The following is a 22,007-nucleotide window of genomic DNA, read 5'->3' on the forward strand; positions in this document are numbered from 1 at the left end:
TAGATGTAAAGACTCACAGGAGACAAAAGTACAAATGCTGTGTGTATTCAGCTCCTACTCTAACATTCTTCATTGTCCATTGCAGCTACGGGTGTACAAGTCGATGCCCTACACATCCCTGCTGCCCATCATCCAGCCTCCGGTGCCTGAGCTACTGAAGGAGCAGCAGCAGAAGACCCAGGACGGGGCTGACATGCTGGGCAAGCAGAAGAGGAACAACAAGCGTGGCGCTCATGTACGCTTCAGCTCGGCCAAAGGGGCGCGCAGGAAGTCTATTGCTCCCAAGCAGCAGACCAGGGGAGGCAGCAGCATCACCTAGGGAACTGAGTAGCTGCGATTGTGGCGGTGTCCATTGGTTTTACCTGTTCTTTTTCCCTGTTTCTGGATGACTTGTTGTTTCAATATACAATTTGTGTAATTAATTACTGTCATGTTATTATTAAATTGTTTTAATTGGCACCACAGTTTCATTGAGTGTCTGCCACACACACAGTGGTGACAACTGAGAGCCCTAAGTCCACTCGAAGGTCATCTCCAGTGCCATCCTCTGTATGACCTCATTAACACAAGACACTGCAGATGCACACATACACATGGCATTGTTGGGAAGGGCCAATAAGTAAGCATTTCACTGTTAGTCTACACCTGTTGTTTACGAAGCATGTGACAAATACAATTTGATTTGGCACACATACGCACACACACACCTGATGAGAGGAAGGTTTATCAATAGAAATACCATTTGGCTTTGGATGAAGTAGAGATATCTTTAAAAACTCTTTGCTGATATCGTCATCGCTCTCCTCAAATATGATTGGCTACCGCTTAGCCCATTTGAGGGCCAAACGGAGTTCAGTTTACCTTCATTCCTCATGCGCTTATCCTTCGCGTTGTCCCTGCCTTCGAAAGAGCATTTGGACGAAGGGCAGACCACCTGCACTTCGGGGAAAAACGGATACTTTTGCAGATAAACATTTCATGTTGCTTAATTTGAATGGAAGAAGGCGCTATCAAGTCAAGTGGTGTCTAACCTACCATCAAACAGAACGGCCTCGTCTCGCGCTCAAGTCTATCTCGTTTGCTACTTCCTTATAGTTAGCTAACGTTAGATAGAAATGACAAGGATTTGAACTCTAGCCAGCGGTAGGTCTAAGTTAGCTAGCTAACTGAAAACGCAGTTACATTTAAACATTTTGAATAGTCAACGTGGCTTATATTTTAAAGTAGTTTCTAACGAGTTGGATAGCTGATGTCGCTAACGTTAGCTAGCTGCTATCTCGTTTCTTTGGGTTCCACTGCCTGGAAATATTGCTTGAATTTGCAACCAGCTAACGTTAGCTACTAAGTTTGACAGTTAGCTAGCTGTCATTTTTTAAAATCTCAGTTACTGTATTGCTTTCTTATGCATTACTCGAGTTAGTCGACTTCTAAAGTAGCTAGGAGGCTAAAGAAGCATCCTCAAACAAGGAAGTCATAATTAACTATGCCAGCTGTACGATTGTTTTTGTGCAAGACCATGCAATGAGAGCGTGACTCACTGGAGGCTTGTTTGCATTGTACGTAGTAGTTTGAGCTGCAGTGGACACGAGCAAATAGCACAATTTACCCTAAATACCAGTATTCGCAGCTTTGCCATCTTTTGTCCCGTATTTCGAAATTTAGGATAGATAGCTAGCCAGCTGACTCGAGGGCAAAATGATTCCAGACAAAGCACCGAAGGAGGACGTATTTCATGCAGGAGGAGACTTGAAGAAGGATGCTCATGTACCCAACTTTGAGAAGTACAAAGAACTCTACCTGAAGTCTATTGAACATTCAGATGGTAGGTTTATCTACAAATACACTTATCAAAGCCTTGTGGAAATAAAAGTATTGCATGAACAAACACCTTTAACTTATGCCAGTAGTAGGTCTTGTTTTACTTCAGACCCAAGTGTATAGATTTTGCCAGCATGTCTTTCAAATTTCTATGCTAGTGTGCATGTAACTCTACTCATCTTGCTTAGACATTTGGAAAAATCTTATTCTGAAGCTTTCCAACAACTGAGCATGTCGAGGAAATGTGACACACAAAATTAATCTGCCTGACATTTCTGTGCTTCCTGGTGGTGGAGAATGATTGTCCCTATCAGCCACCTGTCATGGGGCATCATAATGGCTCTTCATTATGTTTCCTCATTCCAGAGTTCTGGGGTGACATTGCAAAAGACTTCTACTGGAAGTCGAAGCACACAGGCCAGTTCATGGACTACAACTTTGACGTGACGAAGGGGGAGATCTACATCAAGTGCATGGAGGGGGCCACCACCAACATCTGCTACAACGTCCTGGACCGTAACGTTCATGAGAGGAGGCTAGGGGACAAAGTGGCATTCTACTGGTGTGTGTGTCAAAAGGGGTTATGGAGGCTGTTAAAGCACTCTCTTGTTGGCCATTGTATGGTTCACTGCTTGAGGAGGATGCCCCTCTGGAACAATTGGATGGAATGCTAGGACAGGAGGCTGAATGCTTCTACAGTGATCCTCAGTCCTTTGTCTCTGGCCTTGTCTGAAATGACTAGTGCTCAAGATCTCTCCCCCCCTCTGTAAAGCTAGCCCCAGGTCAGATATGTCCCCATGAATGAATACTGAATCTATGAGGACGGATGGGCTTCTAGTGCTGGGTGGGTTATTTAGGGATGTGGTAGCTATTTGTGTGTTTTGTTGGTGTGAGTGAATAGGAGAGCTTTGAAGTTGAGACACACAATACACACATGCTCTTTGCTCACCCCATTAACCACACCACACCAGACTAGATAATTTAGACCACAGGGAGTTGACATCGATGTACGCTGCAGTTTTGACAATGATATGCTCTAGTCTCAAGTATATTTGTGTCTTGTCTTGCAAATTGTCGTGCATTTACCAGTTGTTGGCTAATGATGAACAGTATTGGGCTTACACTTGACTTGGACTGCGTAGGGTTACTCGGTGGTCTCAACTCAACTGATTTTAGAAAACTGACTTCTCACTACAGGAGGTGTTCTTTCTCACTAGTAGAATTTTGAAGTGTATTCCTTGCCGACAGGCTAGTCATTACAATTACTAAAGTTGGGAGAGAAAAAGGCCATGCTCTCTGCAGTCTCTTCCAGTGCTCATGACTCCTCAAGTGTGAAATGTCTGTCCTATCAGTTCCAATGTACTGTCAGCCTGTTCATACCATTAGTTTGGCCCTGCTACTTCTCAGCTTATTCAGTCCAATGTCCTTTTCTTTATGAAGTTACTTTTTAGTCTTGGGATGATGTTGTAATAGGCAAGCTTTTTGTCTGGGGCTAGGCTACTTTAGCTGTTTTGTCCCTAAATGATCAAATTTGTACTATAGTTAGTTTATTCTGTGTAGGTAGTAGGCAGGCCTGTGTTATTTTTTCTGTCATCTGCTAACCTCCACAACAGAGTTGGCATGTTTGTCATCTGTACTTTGACATCTTGAATGTGAGTGCTACGTTTTTTTCTGCTGACTATTTATAGGACTGTGTGTGTTTCACCACACTCTGTCACCACCATACGGAGAGAAACTGTTTGGATGACCTTGACCTACCAGCAATGGTGTAGTTTTCTGCTAATGAGCAGAATGCAGCTCACAAACATACATCTAAAAGGGAGCAAGGGCGGTCTAGTGAGAGATCCATGTTGTGTGAAAGCAGAGCTTTGCATGGGTATTAACCTCCTCGCTCTCTTGCCCATAAACCGTTGCGAGATAACAGTGGCCCTCTATACAGTATCTGGCAGGCCTATTGTGTTGCACAATCTAAATTCACAGCCAGACCCCCAAGCTCGGTCTTTCCTTTAGATTTCCTATTAGACATGGCTGCGTTTTGTTTATTAAGCAATGTGTGGCCTGGACTGGAGAGGAACACGTGTGTTAATCCAAAGGCTATTAAGTTTATCCTAAGTCTGTGCTGTTTGCTCAAATGCATTTGCTACCTCAAATTAGATAAATCCATTATTTTCTCTCCAACACTGATTTCTGTCGGGCAGAGTTACCTTGTTCATTTGAGTGTGAAGGTATGGCAGAGCAGCAACACACTTAGTGATTGCTATCCTTGGGCAGAATGTGGGCTGATTGGGTGAACTTGGTTACAGTGAGCTTTGCTCTAATTTTCTCAGCAGTCTATGGGCTCCTGTTATGGGCCAACTGTGTAAGAAGGGACACAGTTCTTTAACCTCTAAAAGTCTAAGCTGTTGGGGGGACTAAGCTAACATATGGAATTGTTTCAAGATGGTCATACCATATGGATGATTTAGCTGTTTGATTTTGAATTTTGGGACCCCTTTAGGATATATATATTTTAAAGTTATTTGAGATAATATTGAATTTGACCTTTACTACTATAGCCCATAGAAACGCATTGAAGTAACACATTCATAAATGGCAAAGACAGTCAAAAAATGTCTATCCTATACCTAGGAGATATAAGAAAGCTCAGAAAATAATGTCGTTTTTTTGGACACATACTTAACCCTTTATTTTTGTTGGGACAAAACTACCTCCATACTTACATTAGTTTGTATGGGTTACCTTCAGAAGAGTCCCGTGACTCTTGTGGGGGTGTAGAGCAAAACGGAGAACACCATCATGTTTGTGAGAGTCCCCTTTCCATAGAGTGGTCATAATAGTTTGTAGGCCAAACCGTTCAGACGTTACATATGTTTTCGTGAGGAGACCAATTCAGGATGTCTTATGGTCTGACGAACACCGCTGTAGCGCGGCCATAGGCGGATGTGTTGGATTGAGACGTAGCCCATGCAATATCTCTAGAGCTTAAACTGACGGTTTCTGATGGGTATTTATGTATTCTGATACTTAGATTGAAGCACGGGCGTCGATCGACTCTTAAATATTAACAGAGAAACAAACATGCCCAGTAACCACACCATCCCAAATTCAACCTTTAGTGCACACCCTGCCATCTTAAGAGCTTGTCCTTAGTTTGCCAGTCATGCATTTTTAGTTTTAAACGAGATTCCAAGAGACAAACGATTCCACAGCTAAGGCACATTGCTGAGTAAAGCAGAGAGCCACAATGTCACTGTTTATTACTTCAACTGTCGGCACATGAGATACTTAACTAGAATTTGTCCACCTTGAATATTAGCTTTGTGAGCATGTTGGTGTGAGTGAATGTTTTGAGTCTGAGTATAAGCAGGGGTTTATTGTTACCTATCTTCAGATCAAATTTTTTGGGGATAACATCTACAGTGCCTTCAGAAAATATTCATACCCCTTGACTTATTCCACATTTTGTTGTTACAGCCTGAATTCAAAATGGATTGAATAGGTTTTTTTCTCACCCATCTACACACAATACCCCATAATGACAAAGTGAAAACATGTTTGTAGAAATGTTTGCAAATTTATTTAAAATGAAATACAGATATCTAATTTACATAAGTATTCACACACCTGAGTTAATACTTTTGTAGAAGCACCTTTGTCGGCAATTACAACTGTGAACATTTGGGGATAAGTCTTATGAGCATTCCACACCTGGATTATACAATATTTGCCCATTTATTCTTATTTAAAATGATTCAAGCTCTGTCAAGTTGATTGTTGATCATTGGTAGACGGCCGTTGTCAAGTCTTGCCATAGATTTTCAAGCAGATTTTAAATGAAAACTGTAACTAGGCCACTCAGGAACATTCAATGTCGTCTTGGTAAGCAACTCCAGTGTATATTTGGCCTTGTGTTTTAGGTTATTGTCCTGCTGAAAGGTGAATTCGTCTCCAAGTGTCTGTCGCAAAGCAGACTGAACCAGGTTTTCCTCTAGGATTTTGCCTGTGCTTAGCTGTATTTAGTTTATTTTTATCCAAAAGAAAATAAACTCCCTAGACCTTGCCGATGACAAGCGTACCCATAACATGATGCAGCCACCACCGTGCTTGAAAATATGAAGCGTGGTACTCGGTGATGTTGTTGGATTTGCCTTAAACATGACGCTTTATATTCAGGACAAAAAGTTAACAACTTTGTCACATTGTTTGCAGTATTACGTAAGTGCCTTGTTGCGAACAGGATGCATGTTTTGGAATATTTTTATTATGTACAGGCTTCCTCCTTTTCACTCTGTCGTTTAGGTTAGTATTGTATAATAATGACATTGTTGTTGATCCATCCTCTGTTTTTCTTATATCACAACCATTAAACTCTGTAACCATTGGCGTCATGGTGAAATCCCTGAGCGGTTTCCTTCGTCTCCGGCAACTGAATTAGGAAGGACGCCTGTTTAATTAAAGACTTCACCTGCTCAAAGGGATATTCAGTATCTGCTTTTTTATTTTTACACATCTACCAATCGGTGCCCTTCTTTGCGAGGCATTGAAAAACCTCCCTGTTCTTTGTGGTTGAATCTGTGCTTGAAATTCACTACTCGATTGAGAGACCATACAGATAATTGGAAGTGGGGTACAGAGATGGGGTAGTTATTCAAAAATCATGTTAACCACTATTATGCACGCATGACTGTAAGTCGCTTTGGATAAAAGCGTCTGCTAAATGGCATATTATATTATTATTATTATTATTATTGAACATGGAATGAGTCCATGCAACTTATGGAATTTGTTAAGCACGTTTTTACTCCTGAACTTATTTAGGCTTGCATAACAAATGGGTTGAATACTTATTGACTCAAGAAATTTCAGCTTTTACATTTTTTACAATTAATTTCTAAAATGTTCTAACAAATTTCCACTTTGACATTAAGGGGATCGTGTGTAGATCAGTGACACAATCCAAATTGTAATCAATTTTAGATACAGCCTGTAACACAACCAAATGTGGAAAATGTAAAGGGGTATGAATACTTTCTGACTCCTGTCCATTTAGTAAACACTGTGTTAAGTCATATAATTAAATAGAACACTACAATAGACATTGGCAACGTGACTAAAATTACGGCCAACTTAGTCAGGGAAACGGTGTTTCTAGAAACATGATATAACTCTGTATTATATCTATGTTGTTGGCCCCCTTACAGGGAAGGGAACGAGCCTGGCGATGAGATGACGGTGACATACAGAGAGCTGCTCCAGCAGGTTTGCCAGTTTGCCAACGTGCTCAAGTCCCAGGGGGTGAAGAAGGGCGACCGCGTGTCCATCTACATGCCCATGGTTGTGGAGCTGGTGGTGGCCATGCTGGCCTGTGTCCGCATCGGGGCCGTGCACTCAATCGTGGTGAGTAGCTAACAATCTACACCTCAACTATGTCTGGATTAGGCCTGTTTTTAGTGTTGTCAAGATACTAGTATCTTCCGTGGCAAAAAAGAAAACGATGACTTTATGATCCTTTAAAATCCTACTTTGTCAAGTATTGTGTGCTATAGCTTGCAAAATAAACAAGTGTGACTCTGGGTGACAACATGAGGCTGTGTTTTCCAACATTAGGACTGTTTTGCTCAAATGAAGTCTGCTTCATGTTTTTGTTTCCTTTTCTTCCTTACTTCCTACTAGTATCGTGACAACCTTAAAGCCTATAGGCACATCATACCAGCCTGATTTTATACAGTCTTATGTCATTAAAGTGCACTTCAGCCACCTTTTTTGAATTAGTAGGTAAAGTGGCTGCATACCCATTTTGCCAGCTTTTACTCATACAGATTTCGAAAGAACAAATTTGTCTACCGACACCCTACAAGGCAAACAGAATAGGCAAACACTTTAGAGTGCATTCGCACACAATGCACAGTGTATTTGATGTGTGTATTTCTGTGTGTGTACTCTCCAGTTTGCTGGCTTTTCGGCAGAGTCGCTGTGCGAGAGGATCCTGGACTCCCAGTGCTCATTGCTGATCACGGCCGGTGAGACTGCGAACTAAACTGCAGTAATAATGAAACTCTTATTAGATTGGATTACATTGCCACAGATTATCCCCTGACCCCCTAATCCACAGTGTTAATTAGCCTGGTTTTATACTCATCATAGTGAGGCCAGCCCACTGTACAGGCCTACTGCATCACTGTACGGCTTTGGATTTGGAGTGACGCTTATCGGAAAACTGCCATAACCTCTTTAGATGGGGACCCATTGTGAGTGACGGGTGTGGTCATGGGCAATTTTGGTCTATGGCTAAAGACTGTTACCAGGGGAATTAAGTGAATTAAAAACGTTGCACATTAGCGACACCCGTTGGATGCTGTTCAATTAGACTAGAACCCAGACATGCATTTAAGATGATTCGTTTGACATCCTGTCTATCAATCACTGCCCTGCCTTTCTCTCCTTCATTGATCAGTGTGCACTCTTTGAACTCCCCCACCCCATCATGCCCCCCTCTCTCAGATGGCTTCTACAGAGGAGATAAGCTCATCAACCTGAAGGTGATCGCTGACGACGCGCTGCAGAAATGCAAGGACAAGTAAGGACACACTTTCTATCTGACTAGCTAGTCGCGTATACACAATTCTACTCTCTGTTTGACATTCCTGAAGAGATGACACTGGTTTGTCTTGATATTTACAACACATCCTTGCCAATAGATATCTGTATGTTTATTTGGAGAGGGGCATGTGAATCACGACTCTGTCCTTTCTTTTACTTTCTCTCTTCCTCTACTGTTTCACACTCCCCCACTCTCGTCTCTGTCTGTCAGGAGTTTCCTAGTACAGAGGTGTATCATGCTTAAACACCTGTCCAAGGAGGTGGAGGCCATTCCTCTCGGCTCCCAGTCTCCCCCTGCCAAGCGGCCCTGCCCTGACCTGCAGGTGAGACCAGCAGCTGAAGCTCTCCCTCACGCCCCACTGTCTCCACAGGGTTCTATTCATTAGAACATACCATAGAAAAACGTTTTGAAAATAAAAATGGGTGTTTATTGGACAAGTTCACCTAGTCCCTCCCTGTTTTAGTCAGTTTTTTCCGGTTGGTGCCTAATGAATACGACCCCTGTGTTCATAGGGAAGGTCTCTCACCTTTAACATTTGCTACTGTATAATTCATAAATGCCTTATTATCCCTTTAATGTTAACTCTGTACTATGTTTTTCACGTATCTCCAGAAACAGTCAACACGTTTGCCTTTTTCTCCTTGGTGTTGTCTCAATGTCATGGTTCAAATGACATGAAGCCACCCCTTTTTGATGTTTGTTCAAATAGGTCTAACCGTTTCCATTAACCCCTTCTAGCAGGAGAAACAGAAAGACAGAGTAAAGAAAATCCGTCCCGTCCCTCAGGTATTTCAGATTTCCCTGAGCTTGAATTCGCTCCATTTCTTTTCCTTTTCTTCTTAACACCTCTGTCTGATCTACTTCTCAGCGGTAGCCTAACCCTGGGGGTGGATCCTGTTACACACACATAGTAACACCCGAACTGCTGTCTTTAGAGGGTCTCTCTGTCTGAGTGTCTCTGTGGTCTGTCAGCTCACACCTGTCACTGGTCACGGGTCCCTTACCTGATCTCGACCTGGCTTTACTTTTGGCTATGCTTAAAGCTGCAATATGTAACTTTTTGGACTACCCGACTAAATTCACATAGAAATGTGTGTTATAAATCTGTCACTCATTGAAAGCAAGTTTAAGAAGCGGTAGATGTATTCTATATGCGCTATTTCTATGCTTCCCGTTCTTACGTTTAGTTTTTGAGTGTTTTACTTTCAAACAGCTGAAAATACAATATTTTTGGTTATGGAAAATATATTTCACTGCAGTTTAGATGGTACAATGATTCTGTACACAATACTTGCTTGTTTTGTCACAAACTGAAATTAGGCAAACTATTAGAATTTTAGCAACCAGGAAATGTCTGACTTTCTGCATAGTGAATCTTTTAAGATAATGATAAAATACCATTGTTTGAATTGACCTGAAAGCAACACTGGATACGTTTACATGCACACTAATAATTCTATATTAAACTGATTATGGCAGTAGGCAAATTATGCAACGCCTTACTCTGCTTATCTTAATCGCCGTAAAGTCGAAGTAACCATATGCCGATTAAAACACCTGGTTTTCTGAGCAATCTTTCGAATGATTAAGACATGTAAACACCAGCGGTGTAGTTGATCTGTGCATGTGCTAGCACCAGCCGAGCGAGCCTCCCTCTTTAGCGCGAGTGAAGTGAGTTCGGAACAACTGAATAATAGCATTTTAGAAGTAGTTTTCACATACATGTCCGAACTCCGAATCAAATATGCTTCCCAAAAATAACGTTTTTGCTGTGGTAGAATGTTTATTTTGATTGGTGATTTTCTGCATTTATCAGAGTGCCATCAGGTAGCCTGATTTCAGATGTGTCCATGTAAACAGGATTATTAGGGAAATCATTATTCTTGCAAAGCATGTAAATGTTTTAATCTAACCATTATATTAATCTGAATATCCACAAAAATCGCATTTGTGTGCATGTAAACACACTCACTGAAGGATGAACAATGACTAGAAGGTTTCAGATAAGGTAATTGACCCCTGACTCTCCATGTAGATGTAATTGATCTCTCATACTGTAAGTGGGGTCTTTCATTTCCTGCTTCAGATAATGTCTTTTTTAAAATCTTACTGGGATTGTGCACCACTCAATATACACTCAGTTTATTAGGTACACCCCTCTAGTAACGGGGCGGACCCCCCTTTGCCTCCAGAACAACCAGAATTATTTGGGGCATGGAAACGTTCAATTGATATCAAGGGACCTAATGTGTGCCAGGAAAACATTCCCCACACATTACACCGCTGCCGCCAGCCAATACCGTTAACTGTAAACCCTAGACACTGTCATGCGTGACAAACCCAGGAGGCTGGTCACTTCTGAGATACTGGCACCGACGATCAGTCGCTTAGGGCACTCGTTTTGCCCACTTTATAACGTTCAATCGAACAGTAACTAAACGCTTCGATGCCCGTCTGCCTGCTTTATATAGCAAGACACGACCACTTGACTCATTGTCTGTAGGTGCAAACCATTTTTGTGAACAGGGTGGTGTATCTAATAAACTGACCAGTGTATATCAGTGTATATCAACAGCACTATCAATGTGATGCACATGGCATATTTCAGAAAAAATAGTTGCCAAAAAATGCAGGGCCCTACCCATAGTTTTAGAACATCTGTTCAGTGTATTTCATTAGCCCCACCCATATAGTGACCTTTAACACCCGAGAGCAGCATTTTAGGAGATTCATTTGATTGTCAACTCTAGAAGTTAAAACATTTAACTTCGCTCACCATTGTTTCACAGACTGTTCAAGTGTATACAACGCTGATTCACTTAGACTTGAAATCCCCGCACCTTTCTCTCTCTCGTTTTTTGTCAGTCTTAGCTCATCTGAGCGGCATATTTGATTTGAGCTAACATTCTCACTTCTGATTTTAGTGATTAAAAGCATTTATACTTTTCTCCCTACTGCTATCAATTAGGCTTGGTTGTTTCACTTGACTGAATAGAATCAAAGATAGTAAGATTAGCCTACTTTTCTTTCTTGACGATGATCGTTATCAGAATGTCTTGATGTGGTCTCTCTCAAGGGCTGTAAAAATTCAGAGATCCATGTCACCCGGTCAGTCATTGTGTGGTTTTACCAGAGTGTGTGTGTGGTTTCGCCAGGTGCCGTGGAACCCTGAGGTGGATCAGTGCTGGCTCAGCCTGATGAGTGGTGTATCTGAAGAGTGTGAACCAGAGTGGTGTGACTCTGAGGATCCCCTCTTCATCCTCTACACCAGCGGCTCCACCGGGAAACCCAAGGTACACATGCTATGCAGCAGTGGCCTTCTGTTTCTAACTCGCTCCCTTTCTCTCTTCTCTCAGTTTGATAGATTATTGCACTCTGTCTTCACATGCGCATAAATGCTGCTGTCGTGATCATGTGTCTTCTAATCAGGGTGTGCTACACACGATCAGCGGCTATATGCTCTACGTGGCCACCACCTTCAAACTGGTGTTTGACTACCATCCTGACGACGTGTACTGGTGCACGGCCGACATCGGCTGGATCACGGGCCACTCCTACATCACCTACGGGCCCCTGGCTAATGGGGCCACCAGTGTCCTGGTGAGTGGGCGGCCACAGGCTTAGTATTGTAATTTAGGGGAGGAAGAGGGCTGTCTGAAATGGCACCTTATTCTGTTTGGACTCTCTCTCATAATATATATATATATATATATATATATATATATATATATATATATATATCTCAGTTGAAGTCGGAAGTTTACATACACCTTAGCCAAATACATTTAAACTCAGTTTTTCACAATTCCTGACATTTTAATCCTAGTAAAAATTCCCTGTCTTAGGTCAGGATCACCACTTTATTTTAAGAATGTGAAATGTCAGAATAATAGTAGAGAGAATTATTTATTTCACATTCCCAGTGGGTCAGAAGTTTACATACACTCAATTAGTATTTGGTAGCATTACCTTTAAATTGTTTAACTTGGGTCAAAAGTTTCGGGTAGCCTTCCACAAGCTTCCCACAATGAGTCAGGTTTGTAGGCCTCCTTGCTCGCACACGCTTTTTCAGTTCTGCCCACACATTTTCTATAGGATTGAGGTCAGGGCTTTGTGATGGCCACTCCAATACCTTGACTTTGTTGTCCTTAAGCCATTTTGGCACAACTTTGGAAGTATGCTTGGGGTCATTGTCCATTTGGAAGACCCATTTGCGACCAAGCTTTAACTTCCTGACTGATGTCTTGAGATGTTGCTTCAATATATCCACAAAATGTTCCTTCCTCATGATGCCATCTATTATGTGAAGTGCACCAGTCCCTCCTGCAGCAAAGCACCCCCACAGCATGATGCTGCCACCCCCGTGGGATAGTGTTCTTCGGCTTGCAAGCGTCCCCTTTTATCCTCCAAACATAACAATTGTCATTAGGGCCAAACAGTTCTATTTTTGTTTCATCAGGCCAGAGGACATTTCTCCAAAAAGTACGATCTTTGTCCCCATGCGCAGTTGCAAACTGTAGTCTGGCTTTTTTATGGCGGTTTTGGAGCAGTATTTTCTTCCTTGCGGAGTGGCCTTTCATGTTATGTCGATATAGGACTTGTTTTACTGTGGATATAGATACTTTTGTACCTGTTTCCTCCAGCATCTTCACAAGGTCCTTTGCTGTTGTTCTGGGATTGATTTGCACTTTTTGCACCAAAGTACGTTAATCTCTAGGAGACAGAACGCTTCTCCTTCCTGAGCGGTATGATGGCTGCGTGGTCCCATGGTGTTTATACTTGCGTACTATTGTTTGTACAGATGAACGTGGTACCTTCAGGCGTTTGGAAATTGCTCCCAAGGATGAACCAGACTTGTGGAGGTCTACAATTTATTTTCTGAGGTATTGGCTGATTTCTTTTGATTTTCCCATGATGTCAAGCAATGAGGCACTGAGTTTGAAGGTAGGCCTTGAAATACAGCCACAGGTACACCTCCAATTGACTCAAAGGATGTCAATTAGCCTATCAGAAGCTTCTAAAGCCATAATTTTCTGGAATTTTCCAAGCTGTTTAAAGGCACAGTCAACTTAGTGTATGTAAACTTCTGACATACTGGACTTGTGATACAGTGAAATAATCTGTCTGTAAACAATTGTTGGAAAAACTACCTGTGTCATGCAGAAAGTAGATGTCCTAACCGACTTGCCAAAACTATAGTTTGTTAACATGAAATGTGTGGGGTGGTTGAAAAACGAGTTTTAATGACTCCAACCTAAGTGTATGTAAACTTCCGACTTCAACTGTATATGTATGAGAGAGGGAGAGAATTTTTATGATTTAAATGTGATAAACTTATCGTTGCTATTTCCCCTTATATTGAAAGAATGCTTTGAAATGTTGTGCAACAGGACTACAGTATTGTATGACCTTAAATAGGTCTAAAATGTCCATATTCCATTTTGACAAACGTTAAAGATGTTTGTTTTATAACCAAGTCATGGTTTTATTGACTAATCTCATAAAGCGTCTCATAAAAATGTATTCTGATCAAATGTGTGTAAACAGGAGGGGATGATCAAAGGGGATGTTATTTTCCACCTTTATTTCTTCCTGTAGTTCAGACAGCATTTTCTTTATCAGACAGATAATGATGACTTAGTTAGGTTATGATCATAAGGTTTTGTTTACACCATCTGACTCGGTTTTGATGTGAATCTGATACGTGTTCAGTTCGAGGGTCTGCCCACCTACCCTGACGTGAGCCGCATGTGGGAGATAGTCGACAAGTACCAAGTCACCAAGTTCTACACGGCGCCGACAGCCATCCGCCTCCTCATGAAGTATGGGAGCGAGCCCGTCCAGAAGTGAGTCTCCACACTCTTTGCTCATTCAGCCTGTTTCTCACCAGGATCGTGTTCATTAGGGCACACTGTAACAAAACTCAGTTCTAATTGGACAGTACCTCCTTGTTTGACCCTGTTTTAATTTATTTCTGTCCTATTGAACTTGACCCAGGCCTGAGTATGATGGGGCTTCAAAGTACAGAAGAAGCGTCCCTGTATCTACAGATGGGGCTATTGAGTGCGACATCTACTTACATTATCCTTTAACCCTCTGGAGTCTAAGCCGGGGGGTCTACTAAGCTAACATATGGAATTGTTTTAAGATGGTCATACCAAGGATCATTTAGCTATTTGATTTTGAGTTTTAGGACCCCTTAAGGCCAGGGTCACTGGTCGATCTCGAAAGCATTCCTAGTCGATCGCCAAACTGTTCTGTAAAAAACCCAACGATAAGCCTTGCGTTCCTATTTGTCTCGGGCTGTTGGCAGTAGGTGCACCCGATTCAGCTGCCCTGCGCGCCGGGTAGGCGACTTGTTCCCATTTTGAACCATTTCATATGTCTGAAGTTACGAACGCTGCCATTCCCGGGGGGGCAAATCAAGTGCACTATAGGCCTGCCACTGGCCAGTCGGATGGCTCAGATTACCGTGTCTGCTTTTAAACTTTTAAAACCATGACTAGAGAGACTGTCAACAAATACTGCTGTTTTTGAGTTTGTTTACGTTTTTACTCAGCACTGTCAACACTTTCAGCTTCATACATGGATAAACAGTCCCAAAAAATATCAAAAGGAAGTTTGTTCTGAAGTGTCTCTCCTATATCTGAGAGACATATAAGAAGTTTAGTTAAATACATGATTGTCACGAGAATTTCTATCTCTAATTAATCAAACTTAATGCTTTGAATAATTCCCAGAGGGTGTAAGGCTCTGGTTTAATCATGAATTAAACGAAGGTCCGCAACCAACAAGAATGATCTGTATGTTTTAATCATGGAGAGCTCTCGCGCCAAAAAACATACATACAGCTTTTATATCCCTTGACACACAAAGGCTCTTTGCTCCGGCCACCTTTAAACCGTTTCTTAGTCCCCTTCACCCTGGAATGCTTTCTCAACAGTTTCTAACTTCTTTTAACTCTAACACCGTTCACACATTTATACTGCATTTGTGGTGAAATCCTTTAGTCATTATTCTTAAAATACAAATTAATCTATCAATGATATCTCCATATTTACTTCCATTAATTTTTAACTGGTACTGAGGGACCTTCAGACTAGTCTTGTGAGGCTTGTGGGCGTCCTAGAGCAAAAAATGTACGTGTTCATGAGAGATTCACCTTTCCACAAAGGGGTCACATTAGTCTGTAGCCCAAACGGTTCAGACGCTACAGACAGAAGTTGGCAGATCGGATGTACCGACTTCAGACGAGTCCCATGACTCTTGTGTGGGTCGTAGAGCAAAACGGAGAACACATCGTTTTCGTGAGGGTCTCATCTTTCCATAGAGGGGTCATCGTTCCATAGAGGAGACATCCTGACAAACACCGCTGTAGCTCTGCCACCTCCCGTCGCAGATGAGGAAGGGTGACATCGGCGGATGCAGTGGATTGAGACACAGCCCTTGCAAAAAAACACATCTTTAGCTTAAAACACATCTTTAGCTTTGGCTATTAGGCTAATTAGATTTCTGTGTGGCCGTGGACATCGACTCTAGGGGGTTAGCACTTCTACTGTGTATTAAGCCTGTTTTTGACCTCTGTATATTTAAGCAATAAGGCCCAAGGGGCTGTGCTATATGGCCAATATACCACGGCTAAGGGCTGTTCTTATGTGCGACGCAACGCGGAGTGGCTGGATATAGCCCTTAGCCGTGGTATATTGGCAATATACCGAAAACCCCGGAGGTGCCTTATTGCTATTCTAAACTGGTTACCAATGTATGGTCCTCTGTAGCTCAATTGGTAGAGCATGGCGCTTGTAACGCCAGGGTAGTGGGTTCAATCTCCGGTACCACTCATACGTAAAAATTTATGCACACATGACTGTAAGTCGCTTTGGATAAAAGCGTCTGCTAAATGGCTTATTATAATTAAAATGTATGTTTTGTCATACCCATGGTATACGGTCTGATATACCACGGCTTTTAGCCAATCAGCATTCAGGGCTCAAACCACCCGGTTTATAAACTGATATATATATATATACACACACAAGTGTTGGCAAATGTCTGCATGTTTGGTTCCGTCCTTTGTCTGAGGCTATGGGGGTGTGTCTGTTAACCCTTTTCCGCCCTCTGTGTGTGTGTGTGTCAGGTACAAGCGGGATTCTCTGAAGGTGCTGGGGACGGTGGGGGAGCCCATCAACCCGGAGGCGTGGCAGTGGTACTACAGCGTGGTGGGGGAGAAGAGGTGCCCCGTGGTCGACACCTTCTGGCAGACTGAGACCGTCAGTATTTCATTATTATTTTTAATTCATTTAGATTAACACACACATCAAAATGTAATGTTACTGAATAGATTTTATTGAACGGAGTGGCTGAATTGTCTGGACTCCTCTTCCCGATTTAGCTAACTAACCGAAGCTTCTGTGCATGTGCAGGACTCTCTATTTTACGCACATGTTTAGTCTCCTGCAGCGATGATCGGTCTTTGTCTGGTGTAGCCTGCCAACTTCAACATGTGGACAAAAGACTTGATCGATTGTACAACAAACTTCATTGTGTGTTGTAACAGTAGGCTATTACAAACATAAGCACGGCACAGACAGGCAGTCTGTGTGCTATTGCAATATCCTTAGTTACAACAGACAGAAGTAGCCTACATCCTAAATTGGCCTACCAAATACATATATTTTTTGAGTGTTGGTTCAAATCACTGGGCTTTTTGTTTCAGCTGTTCTGTAGGCTACATTATCATGTTGATCAAAAAAGCACAGAATGTGATTTGGTTCTTTAGCTCTCGGTAAGATCCTTCCGGTGGGTGCGGAATGGGGTGTTTACCTTCGGTCACACAGTGTCTGGATTTAATACGTTAAAGACATGGATGAGTTTGTTTCTGTAACTGTAAAAACTGAAATGTCTTGCACTGTCTGGTCTGACTGAATCTCTCTCTTCCTATTGGCTTCTGTCTCAGGGTGGCCACGTGTTGACTCCTCTACCTGCTGCCACGCCCATGAAGCCTGGCTCTGCTGTAAGTGTTGTTATATTGACAGTATCAACTGCTCCATTCCTGTTCACTAAGATGCTCCCTCCCTGTCATCATGTGGGATAAGTTGGTCTAAATTGCCTTCCGGTCTTTCCCCCTTTCTCCACCAGACGTTTCCTTTCTTTGGCGTTGTCCCTGCCATTTTGAATGAGTCTGGGGAGGAGCTTGAGGGACCAAGCGAGGGTTACCTGGTAAGACAACAGGAGCAATTAGTTATCCAGAAGTTTATGTAGAGATCTACCCAATGCTAAACATTAGATTCATTCTCACTCCAATATATTAGATTCATTCTCACTCTTACTGCGGTATGCCGTCGGCTGTCTACATTTGATGAATTGGATCTTCACTGCTTGTTTGACTTTGGACATCCTTGCTTCTTATCCCCCTCTTCAGGTGTTCAAACAGCCCTGGCCTGGAGTCATGAGGACTGTGTATGGGAACCACCAGAGGTTTGAGACCACCTACTTCGAGCAGTTCCCAGGATACTATGTCACTGGTGATGGTAAGATGAGTCTAACATGGCTAACACAGTCCTGAGCACCATTAATGACTGACGTTTTATACAATACCGCACACATTGAGTCTCGTTGTGTCATGGACAGTTTGTTTTTGTTTTTGTTTTGTGTATACTAAATCAAGACCCTCTGTAGTTGGCATAGAAACCGCATTCATGTATTGCTGTTTTCCCCCCCAGGTTGCCGTAGAGATAAGGACGGGTATTACTGGATCACAGGGAGGATAGATGACATGTTGAATGTCTCAGGTGAGCACTTCTATCAGCTGGAGCTCTGTGAAATGTGATGTACATTGTGTTGGAGTGGTCTGTACTGTCAGGTCTCTTGTCCTGCCATCTACACTACTGCCAGTATAGTGCTCTAACCGGTGTTAGTTTATCTTGAGCTGAGGAAGATATCACTCAGTCTGCTGTTGTGAAATATTAGACAAAGGTAGTCTTCTAGTGATGCATGTAAGATAACTTTCTCTAACTTATGATTTACAGTAGAGATCAGTGGACTGTTGTTCTATATGATAATCCTGTGGGTTGTGTGTACATCAGGTCACCTGCTGAGCACGGCGGAGGTGGAGTCAGCCCTGGTGGAGCACGAGGCGGTGGTTGAGGCAGCGGTAGTTAGCAGGCCGCACCCTGTCAAAGGGGAGAGTCTCTACTGCTTTGTAACGCTTACTGACGGAGTCCGCTTCAGCTACACCCTGGAGGCCGAGCTCAAGAAACAAGGTACGTGTGTTTATGTTTGTGTGTGTAAAGCCAACTACAGTACTGTCACTGAACATGATAAAGGGGATTGTTCTACATTGTCTGCATGCATCCCACAGACTGACAATAGGTTTCTGTATTGGAGCTGATGACTAATGCTGTTTATCTGCTTTGACAGTGCGAGAGAAGATTGGTGCCATTGCCACTCCAGACTTTATACAGAATGCCCCAGGCCTTCCCAAGACCAGATCAGGTGAGAGTGTAGCTTGGTTATGATTGTTGGTTATGATTTTATTCTGTACGAACATGGTGAACACATGTAATGTTTTCCACTATGGCTTGATTTGAAAGGTGTTCTGAATGAGAGCTTGTAACTTCATTAGTGACTGACTTGACTTTACTTCCCCTCTGTGTACACAGGTAAGATCATGCGGCGTGTGCTACGTAAGATCGCCCGTAACGAGCGAGACCTGGGCGACGTGTCCACGCTAGCCGACTCCTCTGTCATCGATCTGCTCTTCCAGAACCGCTGCTGTGGTGCAGTGTGAGATCACAACTACAGAGGAGGCCAGAGAGCCCTGACACTCTTACCGAGGCAAAGCAGGAAGGAAGAGGAGGATTTGCAGAATGAGATGTATAAATGTAACTGTAGAGCCTTCACTGTGGGACTCAGGCCAACACTGGGTTTAAAGAAACACAACAAAATCCCTCTAGTTTGTCAGGAGTTCATTTCTCCCCTCTTATAAAATACAGTTGATGTACTATTAGATTCAAAAGTTTTTTTTAAATTCTCCATTTAAACTATGTAGACTTTTGTCCAAACTCATTGGAGTTTGACAAGGATCGCTATGCATGTTTGTCTGCGCGCTTGAAATGTTTTAAGTAGAGATGCATTTTTGACTCCCTGTCTGTCTTCTAGAGGTGCAGGGGGCTTGTTTGCTAGCAGAACTGAGCTGAACTCCCCTTTCCTCTGTTTAGACTGGGATGATTGTACTAGAAATAAATCCAAGGTCCCACTTTGAAGAAATATTACATTACCCTTTATATATGGTATGGCTTTGCTTATACATTGAGTGTACTAAACATTAAGAACACCTTCCTAATATTGAGTTGCACCCCCCCACCCCCTTTGCCCTCAATTCGTCGTGGCAGAAACTCTACAAGGTGTCGCAAACGTTCCACAGGGATGCTGGCCCATGTTGACTCCAATGCTTCCCACAGTTGGCTGGATGTCCTTTGGTTGGTGGGCCATTCTTGACACACTGGAAACTGTTGAGTGTGAAAAACCCAGCAGCTTTCACCTGGTCAGTCTGTCATGGAAAGAGCAGGTGTTTCTAATATTTTGTACACTGTGTATCCTTTACAAGTTGTTTGTTTTAAAGTGGGACCAAACATAAAATGCAAGACCTGTTTAGATTTATTCTAGTGTTTAAAAAATATATATATTTCATGGTGAAACTATCATTGTGCCAACATTGTGTAAAAACAACAACAAACCTGAAGCTATTTTGTTTTGAAAGCATTTGTCTGTATTGCGTCATGTGTTTTTACGTTTTGCAGTTTTATCTTTTTGTTGCCCCTTTGTATCAAAGCGACATGCAATAACAGTAAATGGACTGACTGCTTCCTGTGATCTGTTTTTATTATTTTGGGATATAAACCTGGGTTGTATTCACTACGCACCAAAAGGTAGAAAACAAGCCAACAGGGAGAGACTACTTGGACTTTACATTTTCTGTTGTAAAACGTTTAAAATGTTTTCCATTGCATGTTGGAGCGCTGTAATCGTTAAATTCCTTCAGCTGCGTCTCTCTCATCTCACACCTTTGCAGTTCTTCTTCTTCACCTTTCCTACATTTCCAGTAGCTGGTGCTATTATTACACAATACCTACAGTATACTGTGTTCAGTTATTAGCTAGAATCCTTAGTTGCTACATCCTTTTTTAAACATATAGATTAATGATGTGTATATAACCATTGAATCTTGAAAAATATAACTTAAAAGCCTCATGAGCTTTGTTCAACTGGCATACACCATCAGAACCCTGTACCTTTTTTTTTACTGCAATGTTTGTAAACAAACACTGTATAGCCTCAACCTGGTTAAAACTATAATTGTTATATCAAGGATGGTAAGGCATTGCAGCCATAGCTCTATGAATTTGAGAGTGGTTCCATTTCTCCAGGCCCATCCCTCAACTTTTACTGAAACAAAGGCTATTGACTGCTTTGTTATTGGTTCTTTGGGTATCTGACAGAGAATGATAGAGGCTCTAGTGGCTGAAAGGCCATATTATCATGGGCAGCGCCATTGAGGGCTTCCACCATGTTAGTGTAGTCAACTGGGTGGGACTTCCAACTTCATTGGCTGATCCGTCCTGGTGACCTGGTTGGAGTCATGTCCAACCGGGTCATCAGGAGGGATCAGCCAGTCGTGAAGAAGAAAATGGACTACTTTGAAATGGAGATAGCCTTAATGGCGCTGCCCATGATGTCACGGACGCTATAATGGCACAGATACAAAGATGAGTCCTCTATCTATATGGTATCTGACTGAACATGACATGATGCAATGCATGGATGTAATGATGGAATTGTTAGTTCCTGAACCAGAATACTCTAGGTAGGAGACAGGAGTACCCCAGACACACCATAATTCCCTAATCAGCCTTACTGCTTTATGCTACGCTGCCTGTCAAAACATATTTAGGGGCCTCTTCCTCTTCATCTTGTCGATAATTGACATTTTTCTGCAATATAGATATCGTTTTTCAAGGTCACTTGGATACATTATAAGACGAGTAATAAGTCCTTAATCGTTCCCTGTTTTTTTAGTGTGGCATCCATTGTTCATGTCATTTGACTGAATCATAAAATAAGTCTAATATTTGAAAGTGTGAATATATTAAAGAATATGCTGCTGCTGTAAATTAAATAATTCTGCAGAATTATTGTGTGTGTGTACTGTCTGGCTTGCTTGTATAATTGAGTTGTAGCTGCCCCATTATTGTTTGTATTGTTTGTTCATGCTCTGTTTCATCAACTGCCTATTTTACTGGAAGCCACCAGCCAGTATCCTGTAGAGTCGTGGATGAATAAATATATTAATGATCCACTCCCTCTTTATTGTGTTCTACTCACTGATGATTTCTTCTCAGATTTCTCTTAGAATGGAACCTGCCATCTGTTTAAGTGGAACCAGCCCACCCTCAAGATGGCAGTGTTGGAGCATAGATAAGACTTGGTAACTATAGTAGTATCATTTGTCATTGTGTGTAGACTGGAGAGAGGGTATACGCCACAGGAGGTTGGTGGCACCTTAATTGGGGAGGATGGGCTCGTGGTA

At 42.2% G+C, this 22,007-nt stretch overlaps 2 protein-coding genes across 4 annotated transcripts in view; both read left to right on the plus strand.

The window, feature by feature from the left end:
* LOC121545502 (WD repeat-containing protein on Y chromosome) overlaps positions 1-370 on the plus strand; it is a 38,639-nt gene extending 38,269 nt beyond the window's left edge. The window contains exon 27 of the mRNA XM_041856072.1: positions 86-370. Coding sequence (XP_041712006.1) covers positions 86-319 — 234 coding nt within the window. The 3' untranslated portion in view covers positions 320-370. The remainder of the gene's footprint in view (positions 1-85) is intronic.
* Positions 371-848: 478 nt separating this feature from the next.
* LOC121545501 (acetyl-coenzyme A synthetase, cytoplasmic) lies at positions 849-19,889 on the plus strand. Of its 3 annotated transcripts, XM_041856070.2 has the most exons (19): positions 849-1,143; positions 1,663-1,822; positions 2,185-2,380; positions 7,020-7,215; positions 7,766-7,838; positions 8,320-8,395; positions 8,630-8,741; positions 9,158-9,205; positions 11,575-11,712; positions 11,849-12,019; positions 14,132-14,265; positions 16,557-16,689; positions 17,376-17,432; positions 17,558-17,638; positions 17,841-17,949; positions 18,142-18,210; positions 18,505-18,681; positions 18,839-18,913; positions 19,081-19,889. In XM_041856070.2, exons 2-19 carry the CDS (start codon positions 1,696-1,698, stop codon positions 19,206-19,208), a joined length of 2,100 nt encoding a protein of 699 aa, XP_041712004.1. In that variant the 5' UTR covers positions 849-1,143; positions 1,663-1,695; the 3' UTR covers positions 19,209-19,889. The 3 variants fall into 3 exon arrangements, with proteins under 3 accessions (XP_041712004.1, XP_041712003.1, XP_041712005.1); XM_041856069.2 differs by having other exon boundaries at positions 849-1,822; XM_041856071.2 differs by lacking the exon at positions 9,158-9,205 and having other exon boundaries at positions 849-1,822.
* Positions 19,890-22,007: the final 2,118 nt, after the last annotated feature.

Source organism: Coregonus clupeaformis, chromosome 30, assembly GCF_020615455.1.
Source record: "Coregonus clupeaformis isolate EN_2021a chromosome 30, ASM2061545v1, whole genome shotgun sequence".
Taxonomy (NCBI): domain Eukaryota; kingdom Metazoa; phylum Chordata; class Actinopteri; order Salmoniformes; family Salmonidae; genus Coregonus; species Coregonus clupeaformis.